General features: G+C 41.5%; 1 protein-coding gene across 4 annotated transcripts in view; it reads right to left on the bottom strand.

Annotated features, from left to right (window-relative positions):
- Positions 1 to 2,041: 2,041 nt before the first annotated feature.
- LNPK (lunapark, ER junction formation factor) overlaps positions 2,042 to 23,156 on the bottom strand; it is a 57,561-nt gene continuing 36,446 nt past the window's right edge. For all 4 annotated transcript variants that reach the window (XM_061608407.1, XM_061608405.1, XM_061608404.1 and 1 more), the window contains exons 9-13: positions 22,659 to 22,883; positions 12,090 to 12,195; positions 7,906 to 7,976; positions 4,793 to 4,963; positions 2,042 to 2,990 (exon numbers count right to left, since the gene is read on the bottom strand). In XM_061608407.1, coding sequence (XP_061464391.1) covers positions 2,794 to 2,990; positions 4,793 to 4,963; positions 7,906 to 7,976; positions 12,090 to 12,195; positions 22,659 to 22,883 — 770 coding nt within the window. In that variant the 3' untranslated portion in view covers positions 2,042 to 2,793. The remainder of the gene's footprint in view (positions 2,991 to 4,792; positions 4,964 to 7,905; positions 7,977 to 12,089; positions 12,196 to 22,658; positions 22,884 to 23,156) is intronic.

Raw genomic sequence — 23,156 nt, 5'->3', positions numbered from 1 at the left:
ACCAAATCAGACAGGCTATACAGAGTTGGACCATCATCCCATTCACCTGACTACTTGATCTCTGATTCGTGATGGCGGGGATGGAAAGAAAAATCACCCATCAACTGATCCAGAAAAGAGGGGGCAGTTTACAGCAGTAATGGGGGAGGAGGCACATACACACACCCTGAAATGTTTTCTCACATAATCTGAGCTTTGTCAGCATTTCTACACACATTCTTGAAATTTCAAAGTTTCATCCCAATTTTGAAATGCAAATATTTAGGTGCAGCCCTAAACAGTTGCACCCTAATATTAAACAGCAGTGATAATGTTTCACCACCTTGGAGGTTCTACTTTTCATTCTGTAGCAATGAAAAAACAGGGGTTTGTATTTCAGAAACTTGCATGCATCCTTCATGGATTCCTTGCTGCTTATATAATTAGTACTTCTGTTGCTGTTTCATATTTACCTTGTACAGAATATTTAAGTGACATGGCCCTTTTAGAGATCTTACAATCTAATAATCACTTTCTTCCCTCTATTGTATGGGGATTTCATCAAACCAATTATGCTGTTATCCTCAACTGTGTCCCAAGATTCTTTAGGATGCACTAGACCTATTGATTTGATGCATTTTGTTTTTTGTTTTTGTAAACACATGAAACTTTAAAAACAGCTGATGTTCGTTTGGGATGGCTTATGGTGAGTTTTTTTAAATCAATGACTTCTATATGAAGTGTGCAGCATGTGCAAATACTCAACAAGAACTGGCGTTATCCTTGACAGCTGTGCAGATCAGAGTTTTGTAGGATGCAGTACTTTTGCTGGTAGACGAAAGGAATTCATCAATTGCAGCTAATGATTGCAGCAAAGGAGAGTTAAGCAACATACTTTACAGCAATAAGAGGTGACAACCCAGACTAGAGGCCCAAGCACAGGAGTGAGGAACCTGCTGGTGCCCTCCAGTTGGACTACAACTTCTATCATCCCCGATCATTTGGCAATGCTGACTGGGGCTGATGGGTGTTGGCAGTCCAGTAGCATCTGGAAAGCCATAGGTTCTTTACCACTGCCCCAGTGCCAAATGTGAGGAGACAAATGGCCCACATACAGTTGTTGAATCTTGTCCCTCACCCATTCTAATAAGGAAGGTAAAATGGAACAAGCAAGACACTCTGGGTTGTATGCAGTGGTAGCAGAACCATTGAAATTAATGGACATGACTAACTTAGGTCCATGGATTTCAATGGATCTACTCCAAAATACGCGTATTTCTAGACAGAAAGCTTCTACTAAGTTATTAGACCAGGAAAAAAGCACACAACATCTTTGATAACTATCAGTGATTGGCACTTGTTTGCATATCCTTTGAAGGGAAAAACCAAGCAAACAAGCACGCCTGGATCCTAACTCTGGCCTGAAAATACCATTGGTTGGATACATTCTGTCCACAGTCTTCAGCAGTAATGTAGTGGCAAATTCAGAAGTGCAGCGTCTCTTCCCAATAGTCACAGCCACACCCTCTTCTAAGATTAAACAGGCTAAGATCATAGAATAATTTGGCTAGGCTTGAATACGGCTTTCTGCTTCTCTATCACTGGCGCCATTTGACTGTCCTTTCTCATTGTCAGAGATATTACTTGAATTACTGAATTCAGTGTCTACACATTCAACTCCTGATGTTACCAAACTGCTTGATGATGTAGATGGGATGCTATCATCAGGATTCACTGCCTCTTCTGCAATTACAGAATTCCCACTCTCCACAACTTGTCTTGGCTTTTTCAAAAAGGAAAATCACCAAGCTTGAAGAGATCACCAAGTTTGAAAAGGTTTGCTTAAGTGCCAAAGTAATAATCCAATATTTAAACAAATAAATCTAAGCAAATACTCTTCCAACAATAGTAACATGTACAAAACTCCATATTGTGCCTCTGTTATTCTACCAAAGGTTTTCACATCCTGGCTTTAAATTCAAGAGTTTTCACAAAATGAAAAGTTTCAATGTAGTGGAAGTCTAAACTTTAAAAAAGCAGTCACAATGACATGCAAAGCAAGTACATAATGCTACATAGTCTTTTATTTCCCTTTAACAAAATACACAAAATTCACCTATATTGTCATTATTGTACAAGTATAAGTAATGCTCAGTATTCAAGTACAATCAAGTGCAGATACTCCTACGCTTTATGTAAACACAAACTAGCTTTCTATTTCACACGCTGTTAGCCCATCTGTTATATGCATATAGCCAAAAAAGGAGATATACTTTGAAGTGACCCCTTCAAAAATTGCATTCTCTCAGATGGGAAAAAAGGGATTAGGAGTGATTAAGTTTTAATTGCAATGACACTTTCACACTGCTTATGATAGATACCTAAGCACCATTTCTCCTGTAAACATCTAGATATTCAAACTTTATTCAGTATCTAAATATAACCCACCACCCACGTTTACTAAACCAACAATTAATTACACATTGTTTTAGTTATTTACAGCACTCTTGTAATACTGTATTTTAGATCACTTGTATGTAAAATACTCCATTAGGCATTTTTACGTTGTCTTTGCAAAATAAAAAAAGTAAGGATGTCTGTGCTTGGGTTAGACTTCATAACTTGTACATCCTGAAGTGCTTTAGCTCATCAAACACATACACTCTTGCAACAAAGTACTCATAGTACACATAGCTTCAACATAAAGTGGAGTGGCAGTCTGAGCTCATGAGAGTGAAGATGTAATCAGCTTTTGAAAGCGATCCATCTGAAAAGTAACAGCTGAAAGAATATAGCTAAAAATAATTAGGCACTTTAGTCTTGTGCTAGAGGTTTTTGTTTTTGGTCAGCTGGGACAGCAGACTCGGAGTCTGTAGTTGCAGTTTTGGCTTCACTTGCTGGTTGCTCTCTATCAGGCGCTCCAACTAATTCATCACAGTGGTCTTCAATAGTCAAAGCTTTGTCATCTTCCTGATCTGTCTCAGTAGGTTGGGTAGCTTCTTCTAAAGGTTCTGCACAAGACATAAACATTTGATTAAACTAATCATGTGATTAATTCCTGTGGAGTTAGTGGGTAGTATTCAACATTGCCAGAATGCAAGGCAAGCTCACACAACTGATCTTTCCCTTCCTCTCCTCCTTTCTGTAGCTCTTATAAAGCCTCTCTGAAGGGTCAGGGTGACCTATCAAACACTGTAAATGGAAATGGACTGCCTTCAAGTAGATCCTGACTTATGGCTACCCTATGAATAGGGTTTTCATGGTAAGCGGTATTCAGAGGGGGTTTACCATTGCCTCCCTCTGAGGCTAGGCCTCCCCAGCTGGCTAGGACCTGCTCAGCTTGCCACAGCTGCACAAGCCAGCCCCTTCCTTGTCCGCAACTGCCAGCTGGGGGGCAACTGGGCTCCTTGGGACTATGCAGTTTGCCCACGGCTGCACAGGTGGCAGGGCACGTAACCCCTGAGCCACTCACTGTGGGGGTGATCTTTAGCTGGCCCTTGACACCCAGGAGACACGAGCTGGGATTTGAACTCACAGACTCTGGGTAGAGTGATATGGGGCTGCAATTGGAAAGGGGAAAATCGCCCAAAATGTGGTGATAAAATTGTGGTTCCCCCTTCTTCTTGCAGCCTCTTGTGTCCTCTGAAGATCTGCTCCAGAGATTTGGGAGACTCTGAAAAAGTGTGGGATGTGGTGTTGCAGCAAACATCAGCCTCCTCCCTTCTCCCACTAGGATCCCTCTGCTGGATTGCTCTTTTCTTCACTGAAGATAACATCTGGATACACTGTGCTTTTAAAAATTATTAAAAATTATGTTTTCAAGCAGAAAGGCATATAAAAATAAAAGGACAATTGACACCAGTTTGTATCAATATTGTAAAGGGTTACAAAGGTTTTTTGACTGTAAACCTTGTCATTTAAGGACATTACATGTTATATTTCTTCTTCTAAGAGCACCTGGTGAGACGATCTTCTCTAGATATACTCTCAAGATGTTTAGAGCATCTACAAAAAGATGCTTTAAATATAGCTTCACTTCATATCACTAAGTACTCTTAAAGAAATAAATATACAGTTATATTCTAAGTTATATTCTTAGAATGCTGCATTTTCTTGTTAGCTGAGCACAAGATGCTTACTGTATTTTCAGCCTATAAAGCATCTCAAAAGGAACTTTGTTAAATTAAAGATGACGATTTGTCTTTGAACTACCCCATTTTCTTTTTTAAAAAGTTAGTTTTACTAGATTTTTCTGCCCTGGGAAAACAGCAAAACTAACTTAACAAACAAAGGCAGGAACTTCAACCCCACCTCATCCCAGTGACCTGGGGAAAACAATGAAATTTAACCACTCTGGGATCCAAATCCCTTGATAACAGACTGTAAATGCTAATATTGACACTTAAAAAAAAAAATCTGTAGAACCACCACGGTTTTGTAAACAAAGAAAATTATGATACCAATACTCTTCCTAGATAGTAAGGGAAGTATCTTTTGTATATCAGTTTAGATGCTACTGCAGCTGGAAAAAACAGGCTAAAAAGCATCCTTGGCAGCAAACTTTGAAGTACGAACAAGGCAAAATATACCACAGGATGACCCAAGATATTGTTCTTAGGAAACGAAGATGAAAAAAGATTTTCCCCATATGTGACATACTATTGTGTTGCCTTTAGCTATAAGCAACAGAGTTTATATCATATCTAACACATATTGGCAAGGTTGAATAAATTACACTGCGAGGAAGAGGCCAATGCTTCATATCACTACATCAAACTGCCTTAATTACATTTTTGGAGGATTCAATGCATACCTTCAGCTATTTGATGCTCTTCTAGCTTTTCCTCCCCCACCTGCAAAGAGTCAGTCATGCTCTGCATCTCTGTGGGCTGCTTCTTTTCAGCACTGAAATCTGGAAGTTGTGGAGCTTGTGGCCTCGTTTTTCTTGCAGGATTCAGGAAAAAGCAGTAGGCACATCTAAACGCTGCACCAAGGTTTAATACAAGTACATGCAGTAAGCTTACTGAAGATTGAGCCTGAACGTGCAGACAGTTCAATGGCTGCAAGACTTAAAGTATTAACTTGGAAGGTATGACAGGACAACAGACCTAATTTTAACCAAATGCTCTCACCTTTCTCCATTATCAGAGATTTACTCTATATTTTAAGTTTAAACGTTCCTGAAGCATTCAGATAGTAACAACAAACAAGACTTGCTTTTCTACGGCAGGCAAGTCTCTACTCAGATCTGAAATTGCCGATACAGAGTTTCAAAAATCTTTTGGCTCTGCTGCTCAAAGTTTTGTATGCAAATATCCTTCTTGTTCTTGTTAAATACACAGTATAAGAAAAGGAGGGGAAAATAATTGTATCTTAAGGCAACATTTCTCTTTGCTTAGTTGTACTCCCTACTCTCTTCAGCCTCCTGCTGGTTCTAGCCTTGGGGAGTGGGAAAGGGAGGGGTGCAAAAGAAGCAGTATACAGGTTATTACAGCTGACGTTGTGCAGCCCTTCTCCATGCTACCTTTCAATCAAGTGGAAAAACAGCAGCAGTGAGTGGCAGTGAAGGAAGAAGTGATTTGGGACCCACACACCAAGGGGCAGAGATGGAGAGGACAGATGCCTGGGCTCAGACACCTAGTACTTGCTCCTTCCTGGAACAGCAAATAAAAGCTGGTCCCTGCAGGTCACCCCTGCTGGTTGTCCCTTCCTTATCTCGGCTCCCGGAGTCGAGGCCACCTTGCCTGATGAGGGGGCTTCCAAGGGTTTGAGAGTCTTGGTGTTAAGCGGTAAAAGTTTCACAGGACAAGTACATTGATCAATCTCGAACTATATTTTAACTATGGTCAGATGTGCAGAAAGTGAATGATGTGACCTCATTAATTTGCATTTTATGGGTTGCAGCCAAAGCACGCAAGCAGAATTCTGCTTAGTCAACAGAACCTCCACTTCCTATCCTTTCTCCGTGCCCCCCCAACATCTGCCCTAGGGGTCCCCCAATCCTCTGGAGCAGATTCTGAGGGTGCGCAGGGAACTGCGGGAGAGAAGGGGAAGTTCCATTGAGCAACCAGGACAGCAGTGTTGAATGCAACATTCAAAAATGGATTGAGATTTTGGTGACTTATTGCAGTGTTTTGAATTACAGTTGTAAGGACTCAGTCAACAACTGATCAGATATTTTTAGAAGGTACTTATGAGTTTGAAATGTATTCCGAGGAGAAAATATTCATAAAAACTTCTCTCTTCCTGACCAGCCTTATGTCACTGGCTGAAGTGTGCAAAATTGCCACTTGGACAGAGAGCATATGCACCCATTTTGTTGCTTTCCAAGTAGTTTAGCAGCAGATGTGAATGTGTGTATGAATGGGGGAGGGGGGCAATCTATATATTAGGATTTTGAACAGGCATATTTAGGGAACATAACCACTAAACTCAAGGTTTAAATGTACTACCAAGAATGGCTACTGCACTTTGTGAGTTTCCCTAAGTAGATGTAACAGAGGACAGTTTACATAGCAGCTAAGAAAAGAGTTTGGCAGCACCACATGGTATACTTCTGGAAACAGCTCAAAAGCTCCACCCCCTCACCCCCTCCCCCGTGTCACAACATGCAGGCAAATCATAGCCTGTTAACATTTAGGCTACGTATCCAATATAAACCTTCTTTTATTTATATGCAGTATGGCTACTGTCTGATGAATTGAGGTGAATTTAGCTGGGAAAAATCTTGTTCAGGAGAGCTTAAGCCAAACTTTGACCACACACGTGTCGTACAGGACCTGAACATGTATATTTCAATAAAAGTATTAGTGTACTAATAATACAAGAACATAATAAATGAATTCTGTGTTAATGTGCCTCCCAGAGTCAAGGGCAAATGGGAGGGCACACCCACGTAGAACAAGAAAAAAGGAAGCGTCGTGACATAATTTCTCTCACATTACTTGCAAACTGATTTTTGTTTGCTGAGAGGAGGCAAAATAAACATCGATGTTCAATGAAGAGTTGTGCCTGTCTTAAGTTATTGTCAGCCATAAAACTAAAGAATAACTGCCAGCGTTTGTTCCCACTTCATCTCTGATGTCTCCCACAGATTTTGGTATTAAAGCAAATTTTGTTAAAGTTCTGGTAAAGTGAAGATCTAAATATAAAACCCTTTAGGGTCCTGTTTCCCCTAAGAGTCACCTTAAAAGAATGGACAGAAAGCAGCTTATTTCTACAGCTCAGTTCTGCACACACGTTCCTTGATCTGCGTATCACTGGACTTAAAAAAAAATTGGAGAACACATTCTAAAGATATACACAAATGTATAGCATAATATATTATAAGTGTGATAAATAAGGAATACAGCATAGAGTTTTGTGTGGCTCTTATGGCTCTTGCACTTTTATTATTTTATTTATGTATTTATTAAATTTATATCCCACCTTCCTCCCAGAAGGAGCCCAGAGCAGCAAACAAAAACATTAAAAGTACTTTAAAACATCTTAAAAACAAAAGCCTTTAAAACATATTAAAACAAAACATCTTGAAAACATCTTTAAAAACATCTTAAAAAGCAATTCCAGCACAGATGTAGACTGGGAAAAGGTCTCCACTTAAAAGGCTTGTTGAAAGAGGAAGGTTTTCAATAGGTGCTGAAAAGATAACAGAGATGATGCCTGTCTAATATTTAAGGGGAGGGAATTTCAAAGTGTGGGTGTCACAACACTAAAGGCCCGATTCTTATCTTGTTCAGAATGGACCTCCTGGTAAGATGGCATCTGCAGGAGGCCCTCACCTGCAGAGAGCAGTGATCGACTTTTAGGACACAGCCCAACACAGAGTTAAGCAAGAATCAATATATTACATTCTGCACATGCCTGAATTGACATTTCAGGGTGGGGATCTTATTCAAGCAGCAGAATATATGCATTTGTTCTTACCAATATATTCAAATTCCTCCCTCAAAGCCATTCCATTATGTGAGAAACACTGCTGGCATATAAGTGCGTATCTAAAGAAGAAGAGATCAGAGGCTGAGTTTAGTCACTTAATTTTAGTCATTAATTTAATTATACAGCCACGAGAGTAGTTAAATGTTAAACTGAAAATACCACCCCATGCCATTCTGATCCTTCCCATAAGCTCATTTCAAAACAAAACCTTACAAAACTCATAGTCCTGAACTCAGAAACACTTGCTTAACAACCCTCTAAATTTTCATGGTGATACACAAAACATTCAGAGAATCAAGAGTTCAAAGTGTAAAAAGAGAAGGGGGGAAATAGACCCTTTTTGGACTTTTTTCTGGCAGAGCTCTCATAATCTGTTGAAATTAATTAAAAATCAGCCATGTTCACAGAGTACCTGTAATCCTATTACTGACCTTGCCCCCATACTCTGACCTTCATCTTCTGCAGTTTAAGTTAAAAAAAATGCCTGGCTGATTTTTAACTAATTTAAGAAACTTTGGCTTGAACTCAATGATAATGTTGGGCATGCTCAGTAAGAACCAACTGTCAGTGTTCCAAAAGCCAGACTAACTGCTTGGCTTGGCTTTCCTAATTGGGCGGAACATCCACACCAGATTTTGATTTCATGTGAAATATGAGAGGAGACTCATGTTCCCCTGACAGAGCTCTAGTGGCCAGAGTGGTTTAACAGTCAGCCACTCTGATTGAATCTTTGTGAGTGGAACAGAGCATCTCCTAGCAACTCTCAGCACCCTTCACTAACTACACTTCCCAGGATTCTTTGGGAGAAGCCATGACTGCCTAAAGTGAAATAACAGTCTGGTGTGCATGAGGCCAGGGACAGCTTTGGTTTAAATTTGGGTGGGAAGCTACATGTGCCTACTGTAAAACAAAAAGGTGGGAAAACCCTGAAAAATAATGGTACTGTTCACAATGTTTTCCTTTCAGAAAGGAAAGGAAAGGGGCTTCCCCTCCACCCAGTGCCCACCCACCCAATCTCCTCCCCTCCCCTCCTCTCCCCTTGCCCCTCCCCCAAGTCAGTTTCACCTATCCTATGCATGACTGCACAGGGGTAAATCCCACTGAACTCAAAAAGCATGCAAATGATCAAACCTATCCTCCCCTCCTCCTCCCTCCCTCTTGCCCCTTCCCTCTCCCTCCCTCTTGCCCCTTCCCTCTCCCTTCCTTCACTCCTCCCTTCCCCACCCCATCCCCTTCCAACCCCTTCCTTCCCCCTCCTCCACCCTCTCCCTTCCCCTTCCTCCTCCCCCATGGTCAGTTTTACCTATCCTAGGACTACGGCCTGGGAGACCAGGGTTCAAATTTTCACACAGCCATGAAGCTCACTGGGTGACCTGGGGCCAGTCACTGCCTCTCAGCCTCAGAGGAAGGTAATGGTAAACCATCTCTGAATATCGCTTACCATGAAAAACCTATTCATAGGGCCGCCATAAGTCAGAATCGACTTGAAGGCAGTCCATTTCATTTTGAAGCATCATTGCACGGGAGTAAATCCCATTGAACTAAAGAAGTATGCAAACGATCACACCTGCCCTCCCCTCCTCCTCCCTCCCATCACCTTCCTTTTGCCTCTTCCCTCCCCCTTCCTTCATCCCTCACCCCTCCTTCTTCCAATCCCCTCGTTCCCCCTCCCCCTCCTTCTGTTCCCCTATCCCCCTTCTTCCTTCCCTCTACTCTCCCCTCCCCCTCCTTCTCCCCTATGGTCAGTTGTACCTATCCTAGCCATGATTGCAGGGGAGTAAATCCCACTGAACTCAATAAGCATGCAAATGATCAATCCATTCTCAGCAAACTTGCACACAATTCCATTTCTTACCTCCTGGATTAAAAAGCAGGAAAATTCACTAATAGGCAAAAAAACTTGTGGTTTAAGACCGTACCTATAGCCAACAGATATTTCTATCAAACTTTAAAAAGCAGGGAAATTAGGCAGCTATAGTAAATGCATCAGGGGAGCAGGAGACCTGAACTCCTCTCTGAGATATTGTACTGCCCTACAAATTTGTCAAAATGCAAACACAATTTGGGTTGGTCTTTCACAGTCCAATCCACTTCCTGTGTAGCTTGGAAGAATTTGGTAACGTATGCCTCTGAGCATATGGTGAGTGGTGGTAACACCTGCAATCACAGAAACAAGACATGTGCTGTGCTCATCTTGTTTTAACAGGCAGGAAGCAACTATATTAAAACAGTTGATATCGTTCAGATAGTCACTTTAAATATGTTTGATTTACTCTGCAATTTTACCTAAGTTTCCTATAGTAAATCATTCTCTTTTGCTTCTGTTTCTGTGAATATGTGAACTATAGCAACACTTTGCAACATTTAAAAAAAGCTCAAAAAACAACTGTGGAATAATGGCACTGACCTTTCTGCAGAATAGTTACCAATGGACATGGGGAGTGTCTCAGTTTGCACAAGATAAAACAAGGGGACGTGAAATATATTCTAGCAAAATTCTAGGTGTGCTCTATGTTTTTAATTGACCATGCCCACCTTTCCTTAAGTGGAGTAGTTTAAGCATAGCAGGCTGAAAACATGCATCTTGGGCAGGCCAAGTTTGTTTTTCCAACAGCTAGAGTCATTGTTTAAGTAGCAACATATTGTAATCCATCTGATTTTACATCACACTGCAGTTTCAGATTTGGGTGTTAATGCACCCAAAATAGAAATAGAGCATAACCTCCAGTTTGAAACAAAAAAAAAGCTATCTTCACCATCATATGACATCGACCAATAAAAAGGCTTTGAAATTAATAAAAATAAATTTCACACAGATTTCTAAGAATATAATTTTCTAGGTTAGATTCTCTGTAGAAACAGTAGTAACACAGAAAAGAAGGAAAGTAAGAACACCACCATACATAGAAAAATGTAATTCTCCATCTTTGGAGATGGCAGGTGTTGCCACTACTCACCATATGCTCAGAGGCACGTTACCAAATTTTTCCAAGCTACACAGGAAGTGGATTGGACTGTGAAAGATCAACCTATATTGTGTTTGCATTTTGGCAAATATGTAGGGCAGTACAATATCTCAGAGAGGAGGTCAGGTCTCCTGCTCCCCTGATGCATTCCCTATAGCTGCCCAAATTATCTGCTTTTTAAAGTTTGATAGAAATATCTGTTGGCAATAGTTACATTCTTAAACTGCAAGGGTTTTTTCCCCCTATTAATGAATATAGGCATACTATTGGATCACTTCATCAAGCTGCACACCAATAGGAGGGCATTAACATTCAGAATTAAAGAAGTATGAGCCCTGTTTACACACGTTCACCTCCACACAGTCTACATGCATGGAGGGGAAAATGGACTGCTAATGTCCATTTGGGCATTATGTCAGGCACTCTGCTCACAATGCCAGCATATTTGGCACAACAACTGAAAAAGGAGACTAGGTTTCCTCCCAGCACTCCCACAATATGTTTAGCCGGTGTGTAGGCACCTACAAATATAACCCTATTGAAAAGTGAATTTCATACTTATCACATAAATGCAAATTTCAAATTCAACAGAGTATTTTTAATTGTACTGCAATTAAAATCAGAGCCAAATATTTTGGCAATTTGGTTTAAAGTACCATCATTTTGAACTACTGGATTGAAATTACAACGAGATAAAAGTAGGTTTGCTGACATTCAAACAATAAAGAGGTAGAGTATTTGGAAAAAAAGAAACAGAATATTTGAAAAATGGCTAAAAATCACTGCTCAAATAAACCAATGCTTTATAGAGCTGTCCGCATTCCAAGAACTGCCTGAAAGGCACATATGATTAAATTAAAGCTTAGTTATTGAGATTCTCAGAGCAACGAGCATTCCAACACAGAGTTTATGTAAACTGCAATCCTATACCCATGCAATCCTATACCCACTCATCTGGAGGTAAGTCCCACTGAACTCAGTGGGACTTAATTCTAAGTAGACATGCACGGGATTGCACTCCAAGTGCCCCCTTTCACATTACATTCATTACTTGCCCCAGTTTCTGGAAGGTGCAAAGCTACCAAGAGGAAAAATCCCAGTGTGGGCTCTGCAATCGCCAGAGTGATGCAAAGAAGAAATCATGAAAGGTAACCTGACAATCAATTCAGTGTTATGACTTCAGAATTTAACGCAGTAACAGCTTACCTGTTCTGTGGACCATCTCCAACTAAGTATTCAACAACTCTATCCAACACTCCCCTCTCTCGAGGAAGAATAGGTCTTGCCAACGGAGGTCCTGGAGGATGAAGACCTGGAAGACCAAGACTGGATTGTTAGCAATCTACTGACTAACCAACCACGAATAAGGGCATTTACTTCCAGTTCCTATGAAGGATACAAAATGGAATAAAGTGACCCTAATGTGTTTTCCAGGTTACATTATATTCCTGCGCACTTCAACCCTGCTATCAGGTTTAATTTCATATGTCAGCTTCTCGTTTGTTATTTTTTCTAATGAAAACAAGACATGTAACAGGGAAACTGTCACCTTCACAGATTTGGAAAGTTTTTGCCTCCCTTGATAGCTGTTTACAGCAGTCTTTCAGGTTTTTAATGCTGCTATGTTCCCCAAAGCTTCTTTCCTCTAAGTCAGCCTTTCCCAACCTTTGGGTCCCCAGATGTTGTTGGACTACAACTCCCATCAACCCCAGCCAGCATGGCCAATGGTCAGGAATGATGGGAAATGTAGTCCAGCCACATCTGGGGACCCAAAGGTTGGGAAAGGCTGCTCTAAGTTAAATAAGCTGCTTTCTCTCACTGTTTTCTCATGTGCACATTCCCTGGATGTTCCAAGTTGCTGGACTTGTCACTTATCAAACTACAACTTATAACCCATGCTCTAGTGGCCCACCCTATGGGAGAAAGCAAAGGCTACTGTTTAGTCCTGCCACAGACCGTGGCCACATTTCAGATTTGTTCTTTGGATCAAAACAATCCTATATGTGTCTACTCACAAGTAAGCCCCACTTACTCTCAGATACATTTGTATAGGATTGCAACCTTGGATACTGACCACTTCCCTTTTTCTTAGGGCATGAAGACCACTGAATCTGTTGTATTACTTCTGAATCTTTACTACAACAGAGAACCAGTGTGGTGCAGTGGTTGGAGGGCTTCACTAAGCACTGGGAAGATCAAGGTTCAAATCCTCACTCACAATGAAGCTCATCAGGTGACCTTAGGCTAGCCACTCTCTTTCAACCTAACCTACCTCACAGGGTTGTTGTGAGGATTAAACAAGCATAGGAAAAGCCTGGGCTCGAGGGAAAAGCAGGCTAACAATGCAAAATAAAGTATGGAAAACAGAAAAGAACTTATTTTTAATACAAAATGCAAGCTCTTTCCTTCTGTTTATCAATGTTAGAAATTCAAATACTTTCCCATCCCAAATATTCAAGAAAATGCAAATTCTGTGACCTTGAACTTACTAACAAAATAAGGCTGACACATTTGGGTATCTCTCACATGTGGTGGTGGTGAAGTGTAAGAAGGGATAAGATCTTTGAAGAAGAAGAAGGATGAGATACTGGAGGGAACCTGAAAAGATGGCACGCAACCTGAAGAAGTCCTGACTAAACTCTGGCCTTTTCTGCTTTTTAAACTCTTCAAATTTTTGTCCATATTCATGGAGATGGAAGCTTGCCCATGCTCCACTGGAAAATCATTGTGTGGAGACAATATGGAAGTTCTACCTGTGGCATGCAAATCACCAGTAGATGTTGCAGGCATTAAGTAACAAACACACAAATAGAACTATGGAAATCAGCCCCAGTGGTTCCCACTGAATTCTGCAGGAGAAGATAAACAGAGTGCAATTTGGGACAAAAATCTAATTCTCACTCCAGACACAATTACTTGTGACCAGTTTAGTCCCCCCTCAGTTATGTCCCTGTGTGAATAGTTTTGCTTCAGGAATGAGGAACCTATGGCCCTCCAGATGTTGTTGGATCATCAGTCTCAGTCAGCTTGGCCAACAGTCAGGGATGATGGGAGCTGTAGTCCAACAACAACATCTGGAGGATCATAGGGTCCTCCTCCCTGAAGCACAGGCATTCACACAGATTCCCTATCCCTGATTTATTTTATCTCATTAAAAGTGGGTGGCTTATTGCACACTCCCGTGTGAAAAAATAAAGTACTGTGTGTGGAGGAGGCAGCAATATTCCCTCACCCAACATCGCTACATCAAATGGATTGGCCTTCACTGACAGGGACCCCATGACAGCAGGTAGGGGAAATGGATTTTCTGTTTCCTTTCTTGCCCCCAAACCAGAAGTCAGGTTTGAGAGTGGGGAGACAGAAAGGAAACAACAGGTTGTATCCAACTAAGTTAATACAGATGCACTGAAATGGAGCTAAGTTAGGCATACCCAGTCATTTCAATGGGTCTACTCTGAGCAGCACAAACCCTGGATACAACTGAATGCCTCTTTCCCAATTATATGCCCAAACACCACGTCTCAGTTAGGAACTGGAAGAAGCATTCCATAGCTCCTTTGTAGGGCCTAGAGTCACCTCTTCTGCCTAAAACAACACCTCCAATTTTGAATAGGAGGATGGAGAAAGAACTGGAATGCTCTGCCCCTCCCAGCACACATCTGACATATGTTTCACTAGTCATTATGAATACAAGTCCTACTTACAGAAATTCCATCAACATGTCACACACTAGTCCAAGGGTGGGCCAGATTCACACTGATGTGGTGTTTTGTTTTCTACTAGGATCCCTGTGGTACAATTTATTTTTCATTCATAAGCCAAGGGCCTTAAAGTTTAAAACATAGGTAACCCATTTAAGTGATCCTGAGTATGCACTCTTGCTTAAGAACCTAAGAAGTACTTTGTTCAATTAGTGAAAGATCTATGCAGTCCAGCATCCCCTGAAAAGAATCCCAGCCACCATCAAGCACTATGTGGTTCATTGGTGGATCACTGTAGGCTACTGGACAGTGTAGTATGCTAGCTTTTCCAGAAAGACAGGAAAGGGTTAACATGTGCAGCAGCTCAAGGACAGCTCACAGGAGAAGCTGCAGCTGGCACAGAGCGAACCGTGTGTATAAAGCCTTGGAAAAAGAAACCGCAAGGTGTGGGGGGTGTTGATAGAAGTAAGAGAGTTGAATCATTGAGTACTTTGCCTGAACAGTAAAGATCCTTTCTACATGAATCGCTGTGGTCCGTCTTTATTCTGTTCGGCTGTGTTCATAAGGGTACGCTGGACACCGGGCATTTAGCTTCGGCATTAACACGCTACGCAACAAGGGTTATGGGTCCAGAGTGCCCAGAGTGAGACAAGAGTGCCTAACTGGATTAACAAATGACCAGAGTCAAGGAGGGCTGCTGGAGAGGACGTATCCAGAGAACTTGTCTGCAAAGATGGCAGTTTCGCTTTCAGCCGGGATGCCTCTCGAACGGCTGACAGAAACAAATTACTTGAGTTGGCGTTTGAGAATGCAAGCATTTCTGACAAAGGAGGATTTATGGCAAGTGGTGATACACAAACCCCCATCCGTTCCACCACCAGAGCAGTGGATTTGACTGGAAGAAAAGGCAAGGTCGTATCTAATCTTAGCAGTAGATGATTCCCAGTTACTGCACATACAAGATAAGCCGACAGCAAGGCTTATTTGGACTGCTCTGAACAAGGTGCACGTAAGGAAAACAGCCAGTAGCAAAATTCATTTAGCGAGAAAGCTCTACCAAATGAGGCTGACCGATGATGTAAAAATGTCAGCACATTTATTAGAAATAAAGAAACTGTTTGCTGAGTTGCAAGAAAGGAACGTGGTTCACTCGCAATTGCAACAAGTGTATATCATTCTGTCTTCGTTGAACACTTCCTGGGACCCGGTGGTCTGTTCTTTGGAATCCATGCCAGACGAAGCACTGACTGTCCAATACGTATCTGGAAAGCTGATTCAAGAATGGGAAAGGCGAAAGGAAGCAGAGGACAGAAATCGAGAATCTGAGACGAGAGAAAGAAGAACAGAAAGAACCGAGACGAGTACAAGGATTTTTGGGATAAAAACATGTTATCTCTGTGGTTCGCATGCACATCTACAAAGGGACTGTGAGTTGAGACGAAGGGGGCGAGGAAGAAAGCCGTCACAAGTACAGCTAGTGAGCTCCGACACATACAAGGACAAAAGCAGTGGAAACAGAGACAATATTGAGTGGGTAGTAGACTCAGGGGCTACCCACAGTATGATCACAGACAGAACACTGTTCAAAACCATGATTCCCACGAAAGAGGATGTGGTTCTTGCGGATGGTACACACAAACAGGTACAGGGAAGGGGAACCATACAATTATGTGTATTAAATACCGTAATGACTGATATTATATGTACCTGAATTGGAAAACCATATATTGTCTGTTACAAAATTGAATTCCATGGGTTATGGAGTAATGTCTGAACATGGAATATGTACGATAAGAAAAGGGGATAGAGTTTGTTTACAAGGTTATTTAAAGAATTCACTGCTTTATGTAACATTGAGACCCAAAAGGGATAGTAAGAGGGTGGAAGACGAAGTAAAACCACACAAGGCTAACAGCAAGAGCCCAGAATGTATAACAATGATTACGAATGAGAAACCTCATGAGAGGTGCGTTCACTTGTGGCATAGGAAACTAGCCCATGCTTATTTTGGCATAATTAAAAAGACGCCAGATAACAACGAGGATGTAACGCTCAAGGAGTGCAACAAGTATGTAGATTGTGAAATATGTAACCAAACTAAGGCCACAGTAGCTCCCATACATAAAGAGGCGCAGAGTGACACACACAAACCATATCAAACCATACATGTTGACCTAGCAGGACCGTTTCAAAGGTCGCAGGGTGGAGCTCGATATTACCTTGTAATAGTGGATGACTATACCAGGTTTTGTACTGTATATTTGTTGAACTCTAAAGACGAAGCAGAAGGGAAAATGAAACTGTTCATAAAGAAAGTCGAAGTACAACATAACACACACATCCGTCAAATTCGCTCAGACCAAGGTGGGGAATTCACTGGTAAATCGTTTGAGCAGTATCTGTTACAGAAAGGGATAGAAAATGCGTTAACGGCTCCATTTTCTCCGTTCAAAACGGAATAGCAGAGAGAAAAAATAGAACCCTGCAGGATGCGATGAGAGCCATGTTAACGGATTCTGATCTCCCAAAGGCATTTTGGAGAGAGTGTGTGTTATACGCCAATTACATACAGAACAGGCTGTTTCACAGTACAATACTAATGTCCCCTTATGAACGACTACATGGCAGGAAACCCAGACTACTACACATTGTGAGGTTTGGCGCAATGTGCTGGGTGCACGTTCCCAAAGGTAAACGAAAAGGGAAACTGGCTCCCAGAGCAGAGAAGGGATACATGCTGGGGTTCCAGAATGCTTATTATCGAGTCTGGCTACCAAAGCAAAGAAGGGTTGTGCTCAGTAGAAGTGTCCAAGCGCAGGAACAAGAATGGGATGATACAGTATATGTAGAACTGGAAAACTCACATAGCAACAATGAAACCATCGAAGGGGAGAAAGAGACAGGGATAAAGCAGGAGGAAGAAGAACAACCTCCTGATAGTCCGAATGCAAACAGTGAACAAGTATAAGAGCCCCTGATAACGTTAAGAAGGTCTGAAAGAGCAAACATAGGAAAACCACCAGAAAGGTTTCATGTTAGTGGTCTACAAGCCCAAAACACAAAGGGGTATAAAGGGACTCCAGAAAGGAGTAAGCAGCAAATGACAGAAGAAACTGCGTATTTTGACTGTATAAAACCATACCACTGAAAGCGCATTATGTAACGTGAACAAACGTGTAATGATATGTCTTTATGGAAAAGGTGGGAGCTGTAGGCTACTGGACAGTGTAGTATGCTAGCTTTTCCAGAAAGACAGGAAAGGGTTAACATGTGCAGCAGCTCAAGGACAGCTCACAGGAGAAGCCGCAGCTGGCACAGAGCAAACCGTGTGTATAAAGCCTTGGAAAAAGAAACCGCAAGGTGTGGGGGGTGTTGATAGAAGTAAGAGTTGAATCATTGAGTACTTTGCCTGAAGGAACAGTAAAGATCCTTTCTACATGAATCGCTGTGGTCCGTCTTTATTCTGTTCGGCTGTGTTCATAAGGGTACGCTGGACACCGGGCATTTAGCTTCGGCATTAACACGCTACGCAACAATCACAACCCAGTTTCAGTCCACCATGTGTGATCTAGAAACTGAATGCAGAGAGAATTAATATAAAAGCAGCTGCTCTCATGACACTCCATGACACAAAGGAAACTGGCAGCAATTAGCAAAAACTGTTGCGGCTGAAAATATGCTACCTTATAGCAGTGCTCTTCAACCTTGAATTCCTAGTTGTTGGACTACAACTCCTATCATCCCCGACCATTGGCTAAGCTGGCTAGGGATGATGGGAGTTATAGTCCAACAACATCTGGGGACCTAAGGTTCAAGAATGCTGCCCTAAAGAAACTGGAATCAAAGTCAACAGTCTTAACTGAGTTTGGAGAAGGGCTGTAAGCTGAGTGGTAGAGCATCTGCAGAAGGTCCCAGGTTCAACCCTTGGCATCTCCAGGTAGAGCTGGGAAGATCTCCCATCTGAGACCCTGAACAGCTGCTGCCAACCAGTGGCCAGTATTGAGCTGGATGGACCCATGGTCTGAGTTGGTATAACGCAGCTTCCTATGTAGTGTACCTCTATTACATGTGGAAGGAACATAATGTTTGTATGGAGAGGTCCCCGAGACATACCGGGGGGAGAAAAGACTCTCTTCCTTCAGCCATTACGGCCTAGTTCACATAGAATTATAATTTGCACTATGTGTGAACCCTGCTGCCCAGCAGCTTAACTATGGTTTGTTTACTGCAAAGAAACCGCAATATGAAGCCATGGTTTGTTGTCGGCTTGTGAACCTTATATAGCATGGCATCATGTGAGAACCCAGCACTTTTCTTTAACCATGATTTGTCTGACCACCTCAACCCCATTGCTCACCAAACTACAAAGGCAAGAAGAGCTGGAAAACAACCCAAACTGTGGAGACACAAATCATGGTTTGTCTGATCATCTCTGGGACAATATGTGGTTAATTTAGCATTATGTGTAAACCAGGACTATGACAGTTGTTCTGACAGTTTATATCTACGTCACTGTGTTGAATGGGAGGTTTAGAACACATTTTGTATTATTTTGTCCCTCCTGTCCCATAAGAGGGCTTAGCTATGCAAAGAAGCAAATACGCTTTGTGTGTAAATTCTGTCAGTACCACAGTTAAAGTGGGGACATATCAATATATCATATCATACCAGATGTTGCTGGACTCCTTCAATGCCAGTCAGCATGATCAATGGTCAGAGGTGACAGGACTCATATTCCAACAGCATCCAGAGCACCAGTTTCCCCACCCCAGTTTGAAAAGAGCAAGCGGGACAAATTGGGGGTGGGCAGATTGCAAGTTTCATTAAGTTTTCAGTTCTGTCATAATTATCAGAAACTTCAGATGAGAATGCACTTATATGTCCATTTTGCACAAGTCAATACAAGACATAAACAATGACTGTAAACCAATGAAATTTAAAGAGAACACTTTTCCAAGTTAGAGAGTCTAGGGATGGAATGTAACTGACCAAAAAAAATTACATACAACTTTGTTTCAAGATGAGTATTTTCTGTATTATTAAGCATGCACATTTTAGAGGTGCTCTCCTTTTAAAACAGCCATAGGATCCATAGTAAAGTGTTGCCTTGCTAATCTTAAAGAAACCTGAAACGTAAGATCATGTGCCCCAAGAACCTCTCCAACTACTTGGCACACTAACAATTCTCAAAGCATGCATCTTGTTCCTCATGCTGATATGGACAAGAGTAATTAATATGAACATCAAAAGCAATCATTGTGGGCAGACTGGCCATTTCTGCAAAGCTTGGCAAATGCTCAACTACCTGCTGGTTATTAATTTTTAGACATATGGAAGCTCTGTGGTAATACCTGTTAAATTGATTCTCTTCCACAAAGTATAATGTAATGAAAAAATGAATTATCTTTTCCAGTTTAAAGATAATCAAGTGCAGTCATATGCACTTCAACTGATGTTTCTCAGCATACAGAATTCTTCTTGTCTTGCAAGAAACTTCATTTTTATGTTGTAGTGTACTGTTCAGAACTTCTAGCATAACAATGTTACACTTAAAATATTACACTGAGGGATATAAATTCCTACGCCAACGATAAACTTCCAATAGTGTCATGAAGGACTCTTTTAATAGCATGCTAAAGAACTGCGTTAACAGATAGTATTTGTTTTCTAAGGAACATATTGTGGGTTGTACTCATCATAGCATTAGGGCAAACATTGTGTCAGAGCAAAGGATTTATCCTTGTCCAACAGAACGTTCTCCCCCTCTCCTCTCCCTGTCCATCCCCCTAAACCTGTTGTGGGTTTCCCCCCAATCTTTCAGAGCATATCTGGAGACTGTATGGGGCATGTGCAGGGGGGAAGGGGAAGTCCCATAGCACTAGAGATAATTCTTGTGCTCATGCAATTATTTAATTGAATACCACCCAATGGCTAAAAATGGTCACATTTGCCAATAACTCTTTTGTACGATATTAATTTTTCCCTCCCTAAAGTTAGGCTTCATATTTGCCTGAGACCACTGAACACAACTGTACTATGTGATCAGAATTTTAATACAGAACTATGGCCATAAATCCAGACCCTACTGAACACCGGGAGCCGGGTGTGAAGAGATTTCCAGACCAAAGCATCAGTCATCTTATTGCCTGAGCATCCGACATACAGCTGGCTATGCTGGGCACTTTCCAATGCAGCTCTTCATTCAAGATAAATAAAGACCGTTTCATGCTTCACTTACAAGCATCTAGTAACCTGTTTCTTCCAAGGTCCTTGGAGCACAAGCTATCCCCAGAGGTATCATCATTGTGCATGGTATGGCGGAGGAACCTGCAGCCCTTCAGATGTTGTCAGACTCCAACTTCCATCAGCCTCAGCCAGCATGACTAATGGTCAGGGCTGATGGTAGCTATAGTCCAACAACATCAGGAAGACATGCATGGATTGTACATCCATCAACCAAAAATGAGAAGTACCAAACTAAAAAATTGCAAATCACCATTCTAAGGGCTCATCCATACTTCCATTGAATCTGCAATGTAAACTCCTTGTGTCTCCATTAATTCTCCCTCTTCCATATGACATTGGTCTCCAATCACTTCCCACACTCTCCCCTCCCTTAATCTGCAGTTTCTCATACCAGCTATACTGCGAAAAGGAGAGAAAAAGCAATCTAAGGAGAGAGTCGCGGTTGCTTTGCTTCAAACTATCCTATGGGGGTGATTCTAACTCCACCTCCTTCCATGCCTCCTGCTTCTGTTGGGTTCTCACTGGCTCCCTCATCCTTCTTCTTTCTGATCTGAGCCAATCAGCAACATTCCTTGTGCTGGGAGAAGGGGTGGGGGAGTTTGTAAACAAAAAAGTATGGATGAGGAAATAGTTTGACTGGAGTACAAAGGAAGTGCAAAGCAGTCGAGTTTGGACTACCAGCAGACCATTCCAATACGGAAAATGTGGATTCTTAGTATGGTCTGGATGGGCCCTAAATCAACATCAGCCCAAAACAGTGTGGGTCACCCATAAGATGAGAAAATATTGTGCATGCATGCACTCCCGGACACACAACCAACAGTAAGATCCTACTACATGGGCAGAATTCCCTCCTATTCTCCATCCCTAACGCAACAACTTCACTTACAGTTGCAGAGGAAACCCACAATAGGTCATCATTTTAATACAAGAACAAGCAACAAAACAGACACAAGCTGAGAGAAGATGATAGCCCAAGTAGAAGAGGCAGCTCTACCTTTTCCTAGAATCTGACCCTCTTAACCTACAATTTCATCCCCATTCACAAGTGAGATCACAGGCAAGGAAAAGTGGGCAGGAGGCACGGTGACACATTGTGCACCCATTCGTAATTTTTAATTAGAGAGAGTTCACTCACTACAGGCTTTTACCCCCCACAACTGAACTGAAAAATGCATCTGCAAAACAGTCAATCTAGTAATGAAAAAGGTATAAAATGCTTCAGAGTTTAGCTAGACGTTTCAGCAATGGAGAAGTAAAATGTTTCAGCAAGATCACTGATGCTAACCCCTTGTTTATTAGCTTTCTAATTCAGAAAGTTCTGCTACCTAATAACTAAAGGTGTTTTTTGTATTGAGTATTTCATATTTTAATCTTTGCAGCATGTGTTTGTGGTTTTTTTGCTTAAAATAAACATTTAATAAATCACAGTGCAAGTTAAAAATATGTCCAGGGCTTTGTAATGAAACATGAATGTATTCTGAAAGTGTTTCCTTATGTACCTGATTTATATAAGTCTGGGGCTTGCCTAAACCAAGAACATAAAAAGGTATGCTATATTGTTGACTACAGAATCCTGCAAAGTTTTATTACCATTTAAACAAAGAAGCCATAACAGTTAAATGAGCTCAGGCAATAGGTTTCCGTATCATAAGGTGCCAGCTGTAAAGAGTTATGGCTAATTGAATATGGAACTCCTGCTTAATCAGATAACTGCTCCTCTCCATCCAAACAAAATGCTGTTTCCATACTGTCTGAAAATGGCCTGTTTTATTGGTAACCAGAGAAAATAATATAAACTGTAAACAACATTAAGTGCTCTGTTTACCCATTCCAGGCACTGAAGTGGCACGGGATCCAGGATGTCTTGGTAACACATTTGGCTGCAAGGCTGATGTAAGAGTTCTCTCAGGAGGTCCACCAGGTGCTGAAATTTCTCTCGGCAAGCGAGGAGTTGGAGGCACTGGACTTGGTCCTTTTGGAGATCCCTGTTTTGGTGTAACAGGGGGAGGGGGTGACACATTCCCTCGCACTGGCGTCCGATGACGAAGTTCTGACAGAAAAGTCACAGGTTTGATTTAGTGCTTACTGTACCAAAGGATTAAAGACCTGGCAATATTTTAAGTTAACCAAGGTAAGGAAAACATTTGCAAAGGCACCCCACAAAAACACAGCCAAAGAGCAACAATACACACATTTGTGTTCCCAAACAGACCCATTCTTGTACTTTAATCTTACCAGCTGGTTTTTAAGCTCCCTCAGAAGAGGCTCTCACTTGAATAGCATTAATAAAACAATTTAATTGTGTGTCTCAGCATTCCCTAAC

This window comes from Rhineura floridana, chromosome 2 (assembly GCF_030035675.1).
Source record: "Rhineura floridana isolate rRhiFlo1 chromosome 2, rRhiFlo1.hap2, whole genome shotgun sequence".
NCBI classification, from domain to species: domain Eukaryota; kingdom Metazoa; phylum Chordata; class Lepidosauria; order Squamata; family Rhineuridae; genus Rhineura; species Rhineura floridana.
The sequence above is the reverse complement of the archived record's forward strand: the minus strand, read 5'-3'. Positions and strand labels throughout refer to the sequence as shown.